Below are 17870 nucleotides of genomic sequence, written 5' to 3' on the forward strand. Positions count from 1 at the left end.
TAAACTAAAAAAAATTTAAAGTCTGTATGACAGCAAGGGGTGTGGCATGTGTAAGGCCTGGGGTTCAATCCAGAAGGCAGAAAGAGTCCTCACAACTGTCCCCTATTCTAATACTTACAATTCTTCCATATTATTCAAGCCAAAAAACGCTCCATCTTTGAGTTTGCTAATTCCATTCCGCTGCATTTTCAATGAGCGTAAGGAATCAAGTCCTTGGAAGGTAAGGCCTTCTACAATTTTAATCCGGTTTCTTTTCAGTTCCCTTAAACGAACAAACAAAAAAAACTTTACAGTTAGAAAATTGTCTGAGTTACTCTTACAGTAATTGAAAAGAAAAACTGTTGTAGTGGAAAACTTGTCTTCCTATAATCCATCAGTTTTGTTACTCACAAGAACTGGAGATGAGGCAGCTTGAAGACTTTAGGTGGAATCATGCTAATTCGGTTCCGGTTCAACTTTACCACTAACAAAGAACCTGACAAGTTGTCGAAGCAGCCAGCCTCCAAGGTGGTTATCCTGTTATTACTCAAATTCCTGCAAGGACAAGATGACGGCACAAGAAAAGAAACAGTGGTAACACCCAGGCCCAACCCCAGCTCCAACTATCACATAGCTGTGCACATTGACAAATCCTTTAACTGCTATTTCCAGTGCCCACCCCAAGTCAGGCTTTTGTTTACCATCGGGCAAAATCATATTTGCCAAGGTTGTAAGTAACGAGGTTCCTGGGAAGCACATGTGATGTGAAGGCACAAATACTCAATCATGCTTATGAACCAGAACACAAAAATCTTAACTGATACTTGTGTGTGTGTGTGTGTGTGTGTGTGTGTGTGTGTGTGTGCGGGTGCAGAGGCTAGAGCAAGATAGAGAAAGGAAAAGGTATAACCAAACTTTGCTTCTATCATTCTCAGACTCATACATTTTGAGACAGGACTTCTCGTGGAACCAAAAGCTCAGACTCTCAGAGAACCATTAAGTTCTCCATTTTGGATAGGCTGGCTAGCCACTGAACTCTCAGGATCTGCCTCTCATTACTCCCAATGCTGGAGTTACAGACATATACAGACATGCCTTAATTTTCAGATAGATATATGGGATTTGAACTCAAGCCCTTGTGCTTGCAGAGCACTTGTATCTACTGAGCAATCTCCTTAGCCTGTTTTTTTTTTTTTTTTTTTTTTCCGGAGCTGGGGACCGAACCCAGGGCCTTGTGCTTCCTAGGCAAGCGCTCTACCACTGAGCTAAATCCCCAACCCGGATTTTTTTTATTTACATTTCAAATATTATTCCCTTTCCCGATTGCCCAGACATAAGCCCCCTATCTCATCCCTCTCCCCTTCTTCTATAAGGGTGCTCCCCTCCCCATCAACCCCCCCTTCCCACCCTCCTGACATTCCCTTACACTGGGGGTCCAACCTTGGCAGGACCAAAGGCTTCTCCTTCTATTGGTGCCCAACAAGGCCATCCTCTGCTACAGTTGGAGCCCTGGGTCAGTCCATGTATAGTCTTTGAGTAGTGGTTTAGTCCCTGGGAGCTCTGGTTCATTGGCATTGTTGTTCTTATGGGGTTGCAAGCCCCTTCAGCTCTTTCAATCCTTTCTCTAATTCCTCCAACAGGGATCCTGTTCTCAGTTCAGTGGTTTGCTGCTAGCATTCACCTCTGTATTTGACATGATTTAGCTGAGTCTCTCAGGAGACATCTATATCCAGTTCCTGCCACCATGCACTTCTTAGCTTCGCCAATCTTATCCAGTCTTGGTGGCTGTGGTGGGGGGGCACATGTGGGGCAGTCTCTGAATGGCCATTCCTTCAGTCTCTGCTCTAAACTTTGCCTACATATCCCCTCCTATGAACATTTTTGTTCCCCCTTTTAAGAAGGAGTGAAGAATTTACACTTTGGTCATTCTCCTTCTTGAGCTTCATGTGGTCTGTGGATTGTATCTTGGGTAACTGGAGGTTTTGGGCTAATATCTACTTAACAGTGAGTACATATCATATGTGTTTTTCTGTGATTGGGTTACCTCACCCAGGATGATATTTTCTAGTTCAATCCATTTGCCTACGAATTTCATGAAATCATTATTTTTGATGGCTGAGTAGTAATCAATCGTGTAGATATACCACATTTTTTGAATCCATTCCTCTGTTGAAGGGCATCTGGGTTCTTTCCAGTTTCTGGCTATTATAAATAAGGCTGCTATGTACATAGTGGAGCACGTGTCTTTGTTATATGTTGGGGCATCTTTTGGGTATATGACCAAGAGAGGTATAGCTGGGTCCTCAGGTAGTGCAACATTCAATTTTCCGAGGAACCTCCAGACTGATTTCCAGAGTGGTTGTACAGTTTGCAGTCCCACCAACAATGGAGGAGTGTTCCTCTTTCTCCACATTCTTGCCAGCATCTGTTGTCACTTGAATTTTTTATCTTAGCCATTCTCACTGGTGTGAGGAAGAGTCTCAGGATTGTTTTGATTTGCATTTCCCTGATGACTAAGGAGTTTGAGCATTTCTTTAGGTACTTCTCAGCCATTCGATATTCCTCAGCTGTGAATTCTTTGTTTAGCCCTGTCCCCCATTTTTTAATAAGGTTATTTGGCTCTCTGGAGACTAACTTCTGGAGTTCTTTGTATATTTTGGATATTAGCCCTCTATCAGATATAGGATTGGTAAAGATCTTTTCAAAATGGTTACCATTTTGTCCTAATGACAGTGTTCTTTGCCTTACAGAAGCTTTGCAGTTTTATGAGGTCCCATTTGTCGATTCTTGATCTTAGAGCATAAGCCATTGGTGTTTTGCTCAAGAAATTTTCCCCAGTGCCCATGTGATAGAGACTATTCCCCACTTTTTCCTCTATTAGTTTGAGTATATCTGGTTTGATGTGGAGGTCCTTGATCCACTTGAACTTACGCTTTGTACCGGGCGATAAGAATGGATTGATCTGTATTCTTCTAAATGCTGACCTCCAGTTGAACCAGCACCATTTGTTGAAAATGTTATCTTTTTTCCATTAGTGATCATAGGTATGTGGGTTCATTTCTGGGTCTTCAATTCTATTCCACTGATCTACCTGCCTGTCTCTGTACCAATACCATACAGTTTTTATCACTATTGCTCTGTAATACAGCTTGAGGTCAGGGATGGTGATTCCCCCAGAAGTTCTTTTATTGTTTAGAATGGTTTTCGCTATCCTAGGTTTTCTGTTATTCCAGATGAATTTGCAAATTGTTCTTCCCAACACTATGAAGAATTGTGTTGGAATTTGGATGAGTATTGCATTGAATCTGTGGATTGCTCTTGGCAAAATGGCCATTTTTACTATAGTAATCCTGCCAACCCATGCGCATGGGAGGTCTTTCCATCTTCTGAGATCTTCAATTTCTTTCTTTAGAGACTTGAAGTTCTTATCATACAGATCTTTCACTTGCTTGGTTAAAGTCACACCAAGGTATTTTATATTATTTGGGACTATTATGAAGGGTATCATTTCCCTAATTTCTATCTCAGCCTGTTTACCCTTTGAGTAGAGGAAGGCTACTGATTTGTTTGAGTTAATTTTATACCCAGTCACTTTGCTGAAGTTGTTTATCAGGCTTAGTAGTTCTCTGGTGGAACTTTTGGGGTCACTTAAGTATATTATCATATTATCTGCAAATAGTGATACTTTGACTTCTTCCTTTCCAATTTGTATCCCTTTGACCTCCTTTTGTTGTCTGATTGCTCTGGCTAGGACTTTGAGTACTATATTCAATAGGTTGCGAGAGAATGAGCAGTCTTGTCTAGTCCCTGATTTTAGTGGGATTGCTTCAAGTTTTTCTTCGTTTAGCTTAATGTTAGCTACTGGTTTGCTGTATATTGCTTTTACTATATTTAGATATGGGCCTTGAATTCCTGATCTTCCCAGGACTTTTATCATGAAGGGGTGTTGAATTTTGTCAAATGCTTTCTCAGCATCTAATGAGATGATCATGTGGTTTTTTTCCTTTGAGTTTGTTTATAAAGTGGATTGCATTGATGGATTTCCATATGTCAAACCATCCCTGCACCCATGGGATGAAGCCTACTTGATGATGATAGATGATCGTTTTGATGTGTTCTCGAATTTGGTTTGCAAGAATTTTATTGAGTATTTTTGCGTTAATATTCATAAGGGAAATTGGTCTGAAGTTCTCTTTCTTTGTTGGGCCTTTGTGTGGTTTAGGTATAAGCAAAATTGTGGCTTCATAAAAGGAATTAGGTAGTGTTCCTCCTGTTTATATTTTGTGGAATAGTTTGGACAGTATTGGTATGAAGTCTTCTATGACGGTCTGATAGAATTCTGCTCTAAACCCATCTGGTCCGGGGCTCTTTTTGGTTGGGAGACTTAATAACTGCTTCTATTTCTTTAGGAGTTATGGGGTTGTTTAGATGGTTTATCTATTCCTGATTTAACTTTGGTAGCTGGTATTTGTCCAGAAAATTGTCCATTTCCTCCAGATTTTCCACTTTTGTTGAATATAGGCTTTTCCAGTAAGATCTGATGATTTTTTGAATTTCCTCAGATTCTGTTGTTATGTCTCCCTTTTCATTTCTGATTTTGTTAATTTAGATACATTCTCTGTGCCCTCTGGTTAGTCTGGTTAAGGGTTTATCTATCTTGTTGAGTTTCTCAAGAAACCAGCTCCTGATTTTGTTGATTCTTTATATAGTCCTTTCTGTTTCTACTTGATTGATTGATTTCATCCCTGAGTTTGATTATTTCCTGCCTTTTACTCCTCTTGGGTGTATTTGCTTCTTTTTGTTCTAGAGCTTTTAGGTGTGCTGTCAAGCTGCTGATATATGCTCTCTCCTGTTTCTTTCTGCAGGCACTCTGAGCTATGAATTTTCCTCTTAGCACAGCTTTCATTGTGTCCCATAAGTTTGGGTATGTTGTGCCTTCATTGCATTCTAAGAAGTCTTTAATTTCTTTGTTTATTTCTTCCTTAGCCAAGTTATCATTGAGTAGAGCACTGTTCAACTTCCATGCATATGTGGGCTTTCTGTCATTTTTTGTTGTTATTGAAGACCAGCCTTGTCTGTGGTGATCTGATAGGATGCATGGGATTATTTCTATCTTCCTGTGTCTGCTGAGGCCTATATGGTCAATTTTGGAGAAGGTACCATGAGGTGCTGATAATAAGGTGTATCCTTTTGTTTTAGGATGAAATGTTCTATAAATATCTGTTAAGTCCATTTGGTTCAAAACTTCTGTTAGTTTCTCTATGTCTCTGCTTAATTTCTGTTTTCATGATCTGTCCATTGATGAGAGTGGGGGGTTGAAATTTCCTACAATTATTGTGTGAGGTGCAATGTGCGATTTAAGCTTTAATTTAAAGTTTATGAATATAGGTGCTCTTGCATTTGGAGCATAGATATTTAGGATTGAGAGTTCATCTTGGTGAATTTTTCCTTTGATGGGTAGGAAGTGTCCTTCCTTATCTTTTTTGATGACTTTTGGTTGAAAGTCAACTTTATTCGCTATTAGAATGGCTACTCCAGCTTGTTTCTTCAGACCATTTGCTTGGAAAGTTGTTTTCTAGCCTTTTACTCTGAGGTAGTGTCTGTCTTTGCCTCTGAGGTATGTTTCTTGTATGCAGCAAAATACTGTGTCCTCTTTACATATCCAGTCTGTTAGTCTCCATCTTTTTATTGGGGAATTGAGTCCACTGATGTTAAGAGTTATTAAGGAAGAGTGATCATTGCTTTCTGTTATTTTCATTGTTAGAGGTGGAATTATGTTTGTGTGTCTCTCTTCTTTTGGTTTCATTGCAAAGAGATTACTTTCTTGCTTTTTCTAGGGTGTAGTTTCCCTCCTTGTGTTGGAGTTTTCCATCTATTATCCTTTGTAAGGCTGGATTTGTAGAAATATATCGTGCAAATTTAGTTTTGTCATAATATATGGGTTTCACCATCTATGCTCATTGAGAGTTTTGCTGGATACAGTAACCTGGGCTGGCATGTGTTCTCTTAGGGTCTATATGACATCTGCCCAGGATCTTCTGGCTTTCATATTCTCTGGTGAGAAGTCTGGTATAATTCTAATAGGTCTGCCTTTATACATAGTTACTTGACCTTTTTCCCTTACTGCTTTTAATATTCTTTGTTTTGTGTATTTAGTGTTTTGACTATTATGTGACAGGAGGAATTTCTTTTCTGGTCCAATCTATTTGGAGTTCTATATGTGTCTTGTATGTTTATGGGCATCTCTTTCTTTAGGTTAGGGAAGTTTTCTTCTATAATTTTGTTTCTCCTCAGCCTCTTTTTTTAAAGATTTATTTATTTATTTATTTTATGTGAGTATACTGTCACTGTCTTCAGACACACCAGAAGAGGGCATCAGATCCCATTACAGATGGTTATGAGCCACCATGTGGTTGCTGGGATTTGAACTCAGGACCTCTGGAAGAGCAGTCAATGCTCTTAACCGCTGAGCCATCTCTCCAGCCCTCTCCTCAGCCTCTTAATTGCTATTTTATTTCACACATCATTTAATTGCTTTCTCCCTTCACCTACAAAATTAATTATGTTAGAGTTGGAGGTATAGCTCAGTGATGGAGTGCTTATCTAGGATATAGTAAGGTCCTAGGTTTGGACTCTAGCATTGAAAAATGAGCGGAAGGCGGGACTTTGTAGAGAACATACTTAAATCTAATGCCAATGCTGACTTGGAAGATAGAGGCAGGTGGTTCTCTATGAATTTGGGGCCAGGCTAGTCTATATTGTGAGTTTCACACCAGCCAGGACTACAGAGGGAAGCCCTGTCTCAAAACAAACAAGACAGACAGACAGACAGACAGACAGACAGACAGACAGGGAGGGAGGAAGGAAGGAGGAAGGAAGGAAGGAAGGAAGGAAGGAAGGAAGGAAGGAAGGAAGGAGGGAGAAAAGAAAAAACCAAGGAAGGACAAAAGCATGGCTCCCATTTCACTTAGGATGTTACAATATAGGATGACTAGACTTTAGAACTAGCCCACATGCTAACTATCATCACCAACACACAGGGTAACCCAGTGGTCAACAACCAGCAGCACATCAGTCCTCTTTACTTTTCACAGAATAGCTGACTAGGACTGGAGATGTAGCTCACAGCACAGACACTGCTGAGCATCACTAGATCCTATATGTGATTCCCAGTACTAAAATGGAAAAACTCTCAAACTAAATCTTGGGCTGACAAGATGGCTTAGCAAGTAAAAATGCTTGCCAAACAAGCTTAACAACCTGAATTCCATCCCTGAAACACTCCTAAAGATAGAAGAAAAGGCTGGCCAGGTGTGTCACATGCCTTTAATGGCAAAAATAGGTGAGTCTCTTGAGTTTGAGGCCAGCATAGTCTACAGAGTGAGTTCCAGACAGTCAGGGTTACACAGAGAAACCCTGTCTTGAAAAAAGGAAAGAAAAGAAAAGAGAAGAGAAGAGAAGAGAAGAGAAGAAAAAAAAGAAAAGAAAAGGATGGAAGGAAAACACCCAATTACACACAGTTGACCTCTGACCTGCACACTGTCACTGTGCATATTACATCACCTGGTGCACAATAACCAAATAAATGTTCTTGATGTCTAGCAATTTTCTCTGGCAACAGAGCACTCTTTCTTTTGGGGTGAAGTAGGGAAATAAATAACTAGAAAAGCCCAAAACTAAGCTCATTTTACAAACACACACCTCAAAATTACCATGAACAACAGTCACTTTAGGGATGGCCAGTGAATGACAGAAATGCACTGGCAGGCAGTACACCAGTTCCTGCACAGCCTACTGTAGTTGAATCAATAAACTATTCTTTCAATTAATTGAGTAAATCTAAGTCTCTATTTTACTTACAAGTATTTCAGTGACATTCGAGGAAATGAAGATGTCTTGATTTCTGATATTATATTGGAACTGAGGTCTAAACTCTCAAGAGCAGAGTAAAGCTGGAATGCTTCTGCATTTATTTCTGGAATTAAATTATGGACCCTACAAAAGAAGGATTATATTGAAGTTATTGTCAGTGACCCAACCCAGGTCACAAAGGTACTGAATAATTAGGATCAACAGTACAGGTACTCAAAAAACAAACGACAGCATGCACTGCTACAGTGAAGGCAGAGTGGTAGCAGGTGTTGGCTCTCCAAACCAGGGACTTCTATATATACATACATGGGTGTGTGTGTACACACAATATATATACAGTCCATAATTAAATAAGAGATCTAAAATCTTAACTTACAATGAAAGTTGAGTAATATTAGGTGTTGGTTCTCCAAAATATGGTATCTCTGTTAGCTCATTGTAATTCATTTTCCTAAGCAAAAGAGAAAATAGTTTTAAAGTTAAATAATGGAAATTACCTCTTGAATTCTGGTTTTTGGCTAATATCTTAATATATCCAAATTTGAAAGGGCCTATGACTCAGACTAAGTTAGACAAATATATCATTCTGAGAAATTAGATACTTTTTTTTTTTTTTTGGTTCTTTTTTTTCGGAGCTGGGGACCGAACCCAGGGCCTTGTGCTTCCTAGGTAAGCGCTCTACCACTGAGCTAAATCCCCAGCCTGAAATTAGATACTTTTAAGACTTTTATTATTTCTAATTACATGAGGAGAAGAAGTGCAGTGGCATCAGATCCCCTGAAGCTTGAATTACAGTGGTAGCCACCCAGTGTAGGTGTTGGAAACAAAACTCAGGTCCTCTACAAGAGCAGTAAGTGTGCTTAACCACTGAGCTACCTCTTCAGCTCTGAGAAATTAGCAATTTTCATGTGCTACTTCATAGTAATGATCTACCATTAAAGTCAGAATTAGATGCTGGATGTGGGTCTAGCACATCTGTAACTTCATTACTTCGGAGGAACAGGAAGGAGAAAGTAAGTTCAAAACCAGTCTGACTGTATAACAGAAAGACTGTATCAAAAAAACAAGAGCAACAAAAAAGAAGAAGAAAAATCAGTATTACAAAGGCTTGTGCCAGGTATGATGACACAGGCCAGTAACCCCAGTCCTTTGATGTATGTAAGAAGATGCACAGGTCCATTGGCCAGCCTGTCCTACACGGTATGTTCTAGACCAATCTAAGCTATTTAGCAAGATACTGTCTTTTTTAAAAGAGGGGACTGAGGGGCTGAAGAGATAGTTCCATGGTTAAAAGCACTGAGTGCTCTTCCAGAAGACCCAGGTTTGATTCACCGCACCCACATGGCAACTCACAACTATCTCTAACTCCAGTTCCAGAGTATCTGACTTCCTGCTCTGGCCTCTGTGAATCCTGCATGCATGTGGTGCACAGACATATACACAGGCAAACCATCCATACACATGAAATAATAATAAAAAGGTTTTTTAAAAGGGGACTGAAGAAGTACTGCAGTTATATTTTAATTTTAGAAATTAATTTTTAAAAGAGGGTGGGATAGAGTTGTGGCTCAGTAGTAGGGTAGTAGAGCGGTTGTGGGCTGCCTCACATGGTTGTTGAGTATGGAACTCAGGTCCTCTGGAAGAGCCTCAAGTGCTCTTAACCACAAAGCCATCTCTCCAGCCTTCAATTCCTTCAGTTGTTTTCACAGCTGAAATATTCCCAAATTCATACTGGAGAAATGGTCCAGACAGTAAGTCTTGCTATACAAACATGAGGACCTGAGTTTGGATTCCTAAAACCAACACAAAGCTGAACAGAGCAGCACACATCTGTACACCCAGTATTGAGGTGGGAAAGTGGAGATAGTTGGATCCCTGATGATCAATTACCAGTCTATGAGGTCCAGATTTCAAAGATGATGCTTAAAAAAGAAAAAAAAAAAAAAAAAAAAAAAGGTAGAATGAGGCTAAGAGCCTGAAGCTAGATAGGTCATAGGCCCCAAGGGGTAATCTATGACTATTCTGCTAAATGAGCACATCAATGAAACAACTAATGACACAGTGCTGTGCACACAGATCAGTGTTTCTCTCAACCCTCATCAGAGAAGCTTCTTACAGTAGATGGGAACTAACTATTCAATGTGCAGAGAGAAAGAGACTTTGGAATGCTCAGCCCTAAATCTGAAATCTATACCAGACTCTCCCATCTAGGATCAGGGATCTATGAAAGAGAGCAGGCAGAAAGATCCTAAGAGCCAGAGGTAACTTCAAGGAAACAGCTGTCTTCTTAGACACAACAGGGCAATCCACATGTGAACTCAAAACTATGAGAGCATACACAAGGCCTGCACAAGCTCAAGTCAGACAAAATCTCAAGCAAGGGGAAGGGGCACAAAGTCCCACTCCAAGACAAGGAGCTATTTACAACTGGAAACTGCTAGGAGAGGAAATCCCTTTTCATCAATGGAGTGCTACTGCATCTATCAACCATGATCTAGGGAAGGCTCCAGGCTCAGGAAGAGCTAGCCACACAAATGAGACTCCTTATTTGTTTGTTTGTTTAGTTTTTGTTCTTTTCTAATTTATCTAATTTTATTTTATATGCATTGATGTTTTGCCTGACTGTATGTATGTGTCAGATCTTGGAGACAGACGTGTGCTGCTATATGGGTGCTGGGTCTTGAATCCAGGTCCTTTGGAAGAGCAGTCAGTGCTCATAACCACTGAGCCATCATCTCTTCAGCACTTACTTTTTGTTTTTTAAGAGAGAAAAAAGATGCCAGGTTTGGTGGCAGAGGCAAGTGGATTTATTGTGAGTTCAAGGCCAGACTGATCCACAAAGTGAGTTCCTGTCAATTGAGGGCTACACAGTGAAACCCTTTTTCAAAAAACAAAAAAAAAAAAAGAGAGAGAGAGAGAGAGAGAGAGAGAACATGAGGTTGGCAGGATAGGGAAGTATGTTAGGATCTGGGAAAAGATGGGGAAAGGGAAATAATATGATCAAACTATATGAAATTCACAAAAGATAAATAAAAGCATTATTTTAAATAAGTAAGGCACACAAGCAACTCAGGAAGAAACTAAATGTTGATCTCTGGAATCCACAAGCACATACAGTGCTCAGGTACACACACAGACACACAAATACACACCAAAAATATTCAAATTCATAATCAGGCTACTTCAAAAACTTTAATATTGAATGAATAAAAATAACTTACACTTCTTGTAATGTTTCTGATTCCAAGCTGATGTTCCAGTTAGACAACCGGTTATGACTCAAATCCCTAAAAGACAAATATCTGAGCTTAGTGGGGGGAACTAAAACCCAGAGGAAAATCAAACAGAGCAGGAGCTAGGAAGACATCTCTCAGAGTAGAGGGGCTAAGACTTGGGCAACTCTCTGGTGTGCCCAAGGAAGGGAGAAAGGAGGAAGTACAAAACTAAAACAGGATACTAAGTCCTACAAAGGTAATTTTTCCATTTTGTTTAATTCATTTATGTATTTATTTATTTACTCACTCTACAACTCAGTATCAGCCCTTCCTCTCCTCCAGTACCTCCTCACACAAGTCCTCCCCCCATTCTACCTTCCCCTTCTCTTCTGAAAAGGGGAAGCCCCCCTCTAGATATCATCCCTCCACTAACACCACTATCACTACCATCACCACCAACAACCTGCCTAGTCACTGTTACACTAAACGCACCCTCTCCCATTAAGGCCAGAGTTTAGCCAGCCCCTAAATGTGAATTTTAAGTCAGGCATGATGCTAAACTGTCTGTAATCTCAACACTAAGAAAACAGAAGCAAGGACTGGAGACATGGGATTAAGAGCACAACTGCTCTTCCAGAGGTCCTGAGTTCAAAGTCCAGCAACCACATGGCGACTCACAACCATCTGTTATGAGATCTAATGCCCTCTTCTGGTGTGTCGGTGTGTCTGAAGATAGCTACAGTGTACTTATATATAATAAATAAATAAATCTCTTTTCTTTTTTTTTTTTTGGTTCTTTTTTTCGGAGCTGGGGACCGAACCCAGGGCCTTGCGCTTCCTAGGTAAGCGCTCTACCACTGAGCTAAATCCCCAGCCCCCTCTTTTTAAAAAAGAAAAGAAAACAGAGGCAGGAAGATCACTCAATTTGAACTTTGCCTGTAAACTCTAGGCCAGCCAGGGTTACATATAAAGACCATGTCTCACAGGGTTGGGGATTTAGCTCAGTGGTAGAGCGCTTGCCTAGCAAGCGCAAGGCCCTGGGTTTGGTCCCCAACGCCGAAAAAAAAGAAAAAAAATTAATAAAAAAATAAAGACCATGTCTCGAGGGCTGGAGAGATGGCTCAGTGGTTAAGAGCACTGACTGCTCTTCCAGAGGTCCTGAGTTCAATACCCAGCAACCACATGGTGGCTCACAGTCATCTGTAATGAGATCTGATGCCCTTTTCTGGTGTGTCTGAAGACAGCTACAATGTACTCACATACATAAAATAAATAAATAAATATTTTAAAAAAAAAGACCATGTCTCAAAAAAAGTGCAACTAAATTTCAGTATTACCAAAGAAATGCTTATGAGTAAATCTGTCCAAATTTCAACAGATTTAATACTTTTCTATTTTAATGGGGCTTTTACTAATTTAGAATATATTAATATGGTTCAACAATAAAAATGCATAAACCATATAGGCATGGACCCAATTGGAAGGCTGAGGTGGGTAGGGCATAAACTATAGTCCAACCTAGACTACATACCAAAGTCTTTTCTCAAAACCAAACAAGCTAGGTGTGGTTGTGCACCTGGAAGGCAGAATTAGGCAGATCTCTGTGAGTTCCAAGCCAGCTAAGGTTACACAGTGAGACACTGTGACCCTGTCTCAAAAATAAAAAATAAAATAAAATTTAAAAAGGATAAAAGGATATTAAAGTCTTCTGTCCTTGTCACTAGCTTCCTAACAGTTTATCTTTTTCTAATAGCAACAAATGAAATACTATGTATACAACCCTCTAAATATTTTATACACACACCAACAAATTTTTACACAAATTGTAATGCATTTTTTGTCCTTTGCTTTCTTTTTTTTTTTTTAAGATTTATTTATTCTATATAAGTACATCGTGGCTGTCTTCATGCACACCAGAAGAAGGCATCAGATCCCATTACAGATGGTTGTGAGCCACCATGTGGTTGCTGGGAATTGAACGCAGGACCTCTGGAAGAGCAGTCAGTGCTCTTAACCTCTGAGCCATCTCTCCAGCCCTGTCCTTTGCTTTCTTAACAATGGGTTTTTTCATCTCTTGTAGTGATTATATTATACCAGATCAACTACAATTTTTTTTTTTGAGGCAGGTTTTCTTTTTGGAGCCCTGTGTGTTCTGAAACTAGCTATGTACACTAGGCTGATCTTGAATACACAGAGATCCACCTGTCTTTTGCCTCCCAAGTGCTGGGACTAAAGCCACATGCTCCCACCGCCAGTCAGCTGTAAACAAATCTGAAGGTAGACTTCACAAGTCAAAATAAGAGTTTCTGTAACTCGAACTGAGCTGGATATGCAGAGGTAATAAATACATAAAGGTTAACACTGAAGGAGAGTGTAAGGCTGACCTGTGCTCATAGCAAGACCTAGTCAAAGAATTTGGTCATCCTAAAAAGAACTACCTAACTTCTGGAAAAGGTAATAAATCTTCAAATTATGTTGATGATGGTGACAGTTCTGGCTTAATATTTATTAAGTTGCAGTCTTCTGTGTACTACCAGATGAATTAGCACATAACTGCGAGGTGAATATTCCTCACTGTGCTTATATATAAAACAAACATAAACGAATAACTTGCTAATCCAAAGTCACACAAAACTAAAAGTAGAGAAGCTATTTATTCAAAATGTCATCCCATCTCTACCAAGTAGTTTATTAGAGTAGAAACTTCACTAAAATTCATCATGAGTTTAAAAAAAAATTCTTAGATTTATTTTTTTTTTCTTTTCTTTTTTCGGAGCTGGGGACCAAACCCAGGGCCTTGTGCTCGGTAGGCAAGTGCTCTACCGCTGAGCTAAATCCCCAACCCCAGATTTATTTTATTTATATGAGTACACATCTAGCCATCTTCAGATACACCAGAAGAGGACATCGGATCCCATTACAGATGGTTGTGAGCCATTATGTGGTTGCTGGGAATTGAACTCAGGACCTCTGGAAGAGTAACCAGTGCTCTTAACCACTGAGCCATCTCTCCAGCACCCTGCATTTAAATGTTTAAACTATCTTTAAAAAATTTACCTGACTGACACCTGTCGTTTTTACAATGCTCAAGTAGAACCTAGTCCACACAAGCTGTTTGCCCAGAGAACTACATGTTACAATACGGCTAGTGATAGGGCACACTAGAGAAACACTACAGATCAATCTGTTTCCCTGTGCTGTCAGGCAGTTGGCAAGTACACGAAGGCTTGGATGACACAGCCGAACAATTTGCTCTCACCAAGATTCATGCCTGCTCATCAGTAAATCTCACCCATTTCATTTAAGAGCTTAATTTACTGATATAAAACTATCTTTTAAAGAATTTTATTTAAAAGAAATTGTTTGGACAAGGTAGTGGACACGCATGCCAGAGGCAGAGGCAGGTGGCTCTCTTGAGCTCAAGGCACAGAGCAAGTTACCAAGACAGCCAGTGGTACACAGAGAAAACATGTCTAGAAAAAAACAGGGGCTAGAGGGATGGCTCAGCGGTTAAGAGCACTGGCTGCTACCCCAAAGGTCATGAGTTCAATTCCCAGCAACCATATGGTGTCTCACAACCATCTGTAATTCAATCTGATGCTTTCTTCTGGTGTGTCAAGGACAGTGCAGTTATATACATAAATAAGTAAATCTTTAAAAAAATAAAAAACAAAAAAAAAGAAGAAAGAAAGAAAAGAAATTAATTGGTCAAGGACTCTATATTAACACTGAGTGGCACCCATGGGAGAACTCTTAGGAAGGAATGCAATCAAGAGTTAACTATCAACAACCTGAGGAGACAAAAGATGCTTGTCATGCAATCTTAGAGACCAGAGTTTGGACCCCTTTTACCCACATAAATGCTACATGGTCCAGAAAGCCCACTTGTAATTCAAGCACTTACAAGGCAGCAACAAGATCCCAAGACCAACCTGGATAGGTAACAAGTTCCATGAGCTCTGGGTTCAACTGAAGGCCCCTGCTCAAAGAAATACTCCCAACACCAACCTTGAACCTCCTTCACCCATGTGCACAAATGTGAACCCACATCTGCACAGACATATATGCTACAATATGCAAAATGCATATGCATACCATATACATAGACATAGACATCATTATCTACCAGGAAGACTTAGGGTTTGGTAAGGCATCACAGGCACTGCTATTATTAGAATGAAAGCCCCAACTATTCCCTTTACTATCCCCAAAATGTATTTAATAATCAATAGTCCTTCCTGTGTTTTCTAACAGTACAAATATAAGTAATGATGGATGACTGATATGTAAAGGTCTCTTCCCTCCCACTCATGCTACAGGGAAGCAGCTGCAAAAAGCGATCAATTATTAAAGTGCTATATCATCCGGAGCCAGAGGTGCCATTACTGTGGTTGTGCAGTGCCATCAGGGTGTAAATTATTTACAGAATGCTCAGAAAAATCACGAGTTCTGCAAGCCAACTACAAAGAATTCCTGCAGCCACAGAGTTCAGTTTTCTTCTGCCCACTCAGGTCTGCCCACTTCTGTGTCAATAATCTTTTCTTGTTTTCAAGAATCAAAGCATTATTAACTTCAACGATAACAACGTCCCCAATAAGGGAGTCTTTTACAAAGGATATTTAAAACACACTAAAACACATGTGCGCGCGCGCGCACACACACACACACACACACACACACACACACACATCTAGCCAAGCAACATGGCTCAGAACTGTAAATCTGGAAGACTGAAGCAGGAAGACTACAAGTTGGAGGCCAACCTTGGCAACTTAGTGAGAACTTGTGTTTTTTTTTTTAAAGGGCAAGGAATATAGTCTACTGGTAGGGTGCTTGCCCAGCATGCATCAAATTACTAGGTCTGCCTGATCTGCACAGTGAGGACAGCTAGGGTTACATGGAGAGATATAATCACAAAATAAAAACAAAAATCCATAGTCTGGAGAGATGGTTCAGCAGTTAAAAGAACTTAATGGTCTCACAAAGACCCAGGTTCAGTGCCATGTAAGTACAATTTGAGGGTATACCATGCATAGTGCTACTCTCCAAACAAAACTCTCTTGTCTCCTTTGTACTATTTCTAACACAGTATTGCTGTATGCACATGTAATGTCCACCTCAGGCTCGAGCAGCTGCACACAGTTCCCAGCTATCGAGCTGGATGAGGAAGGTGTGCATTATTACCAAGGGCAAATGAGACCTGGAGGGCAGGACTTGATAATGTGTCAGCTCCACTTCCCACCTGGGCTTTCTGCTTCCTGGGTATCAATGCCACATACCCAACCACAGCCACAGTCCAAACTGCTCCTGACATCACACCTTCCCTTCTGTGACAAACTATACCTCTCAAACCTATGAGCCAAGCCAGGCAGTTGGTAATGCATGCCTTTGATCCCAGCACTTGGGTGGCAGCAGCAGGTGGATCTCTGTGAATTTGAGGTCAGGCTAGTCTACAAAGTGACAGCCAGGGATACACAGTGAAACCCTGTCCAAAAAAAAAAAAAAAGAGCCAAAATAACGCTTTCAGAACTCTTTTTCCACTTAAGTGGATTCTGTAAGGTTATTTTACCACCACAATGACAAAAAAAAAACAAAACCCTAAACCTGATATTGCTATATAACAGTGGTTCTAAACCTGTCAGAAAACACAGATATTTACATTATAATTCATAATAGTAGAAAAATTAGTTAGGGATCACCAGGACCTGAGGAACTGTATTAAAGGGTCACACCCTGGGAAGGTTGAAAGTTGAGAACCACTGCTTTCTAAGCATATCCTTTATAAAGATTCAAACAGGGGTTGGGGATTTAGCTCAGTGGTAGAGCGCTTGCCTAGGAAGCGCAAGGCCCTGGGTTCGGTCCCCAGCTCCGAAAAAAAGAACCAAAAAAAAAAAAAAAGATTCAAACAATAGGATGATAGGGACACTCATTTCAAACATAAAGGGCACGTTTTGTTCTTCTACTACTAGATATTATTACTGAGATTCTGTGGTACTGGGAAGTAGCACTTCCCACTGGGCTACATCTCCAGCTCTCTTTATTTTTCATCTAAAAAGGTGTCTCTGCTGCTAGGCAGCCCTTCAACTCGCAATCTGCTTCCTCAGCCTCCTGGGTAGCTAGCTGGATTACAAGCCTACATGCCCACACTGCTTTCCTTAGGTTCTTAACCACTTAAAGTACTGCTCCTTGGGACTATCATAACAATAGAGGAAACAAGACCCTAGTCTTTGCACAGCCAGTTCAGGAAGCGTGGACAAAACACTTAACCTCTCTATACTTCACTTGAGTCTTTTCTAATATAAACTGTGAATGCCGGCACAGACTTTACAGGACTGCTTTAAATATATAAATAAAATCATTAACACAGAGGTCAGTGTATAAAGGTATCTGAAATAAAACAATGGTCCTGCGCCATCTCTTTTAAGTACGCAGGTATAATCCATTTCCCAAGGCAAAGCCTTAGTTGGAAATACTCCCCTACCTTAGTGTGATGGATATTCGTGGTCAACTTGACTACATCTGGAATTAGCCAACATCCAAACACCTATGAGGCATTTTTCTTCATTGGATCATTCAAGGAGAAGACACTCTGAAATCTGGATCTTTTGAGGTAAAATGATCCACCTTAAATCTGGGCCATCCCTTCTAGTGACAGGCTATAAAGAACATGAAACAAGGAAGCTCTTGCTTTTTGACTGCTGCCCTCACTCTTGCTGGCAAGTCCATTCCTTCAGTGGTAGTATGAGAGCTTACTTCTTTGGAATTCTGGTGTATACTGAAGACATGTTCAGCCTCATGGGCTGA

General features: G+C 40.2%; 1 protein-coding gene across 4 annotated transcripts in view; it reads right to left on the reverse strand.

The window, feature by feature from the left end:
* Lrig2 (leucine-rich repeats and immunoglobulin-like domains 2) overlaps positions 1-17870 on the reverse strand; it is a 69329-nt gene that overhangs the window by 39372 nt on the left and 12087 nt on the right. For all 4 annotated transcript variants that reach the window (XM_017590916.3, XM_006233083.5, NM_001107710.1 and 1 more), the window contains exons 2-6: positions 11073-11138; positions 8228-8302; positions 7840-7974; positions 391-534; positions 119-262 (exon numbers count right to left, since the gene is read on the reverse strand). In XM_017590916.3, coding sequence (XP_017446405.1) covers positions 119-262; positions 391-534; positions 7840-7974; positions 8228-8302; positions 11073-11138 — 564 coding nt within the window. The remainder of the gene's footprint in view (positions 1-118; positions 263-390; positions 535-7839; positions 7975-8227; positions 8303-11072; positions 11139-17870) is intronic.

This window comes from Rattus norvegicus, chromosome 2 (assembly GCF_036323735.1).
Source record: "Rattus norvegicus strain BN/NHsdMcwi chromosome 2, GRCr8, whole genome shotgun sequence".
NCBI classification, from domain to species: Eukaryota; Metazoa; Chordata; class Mammalia; order Rodentia; family Muridae; genus Rattus; species Rattus norvegicus.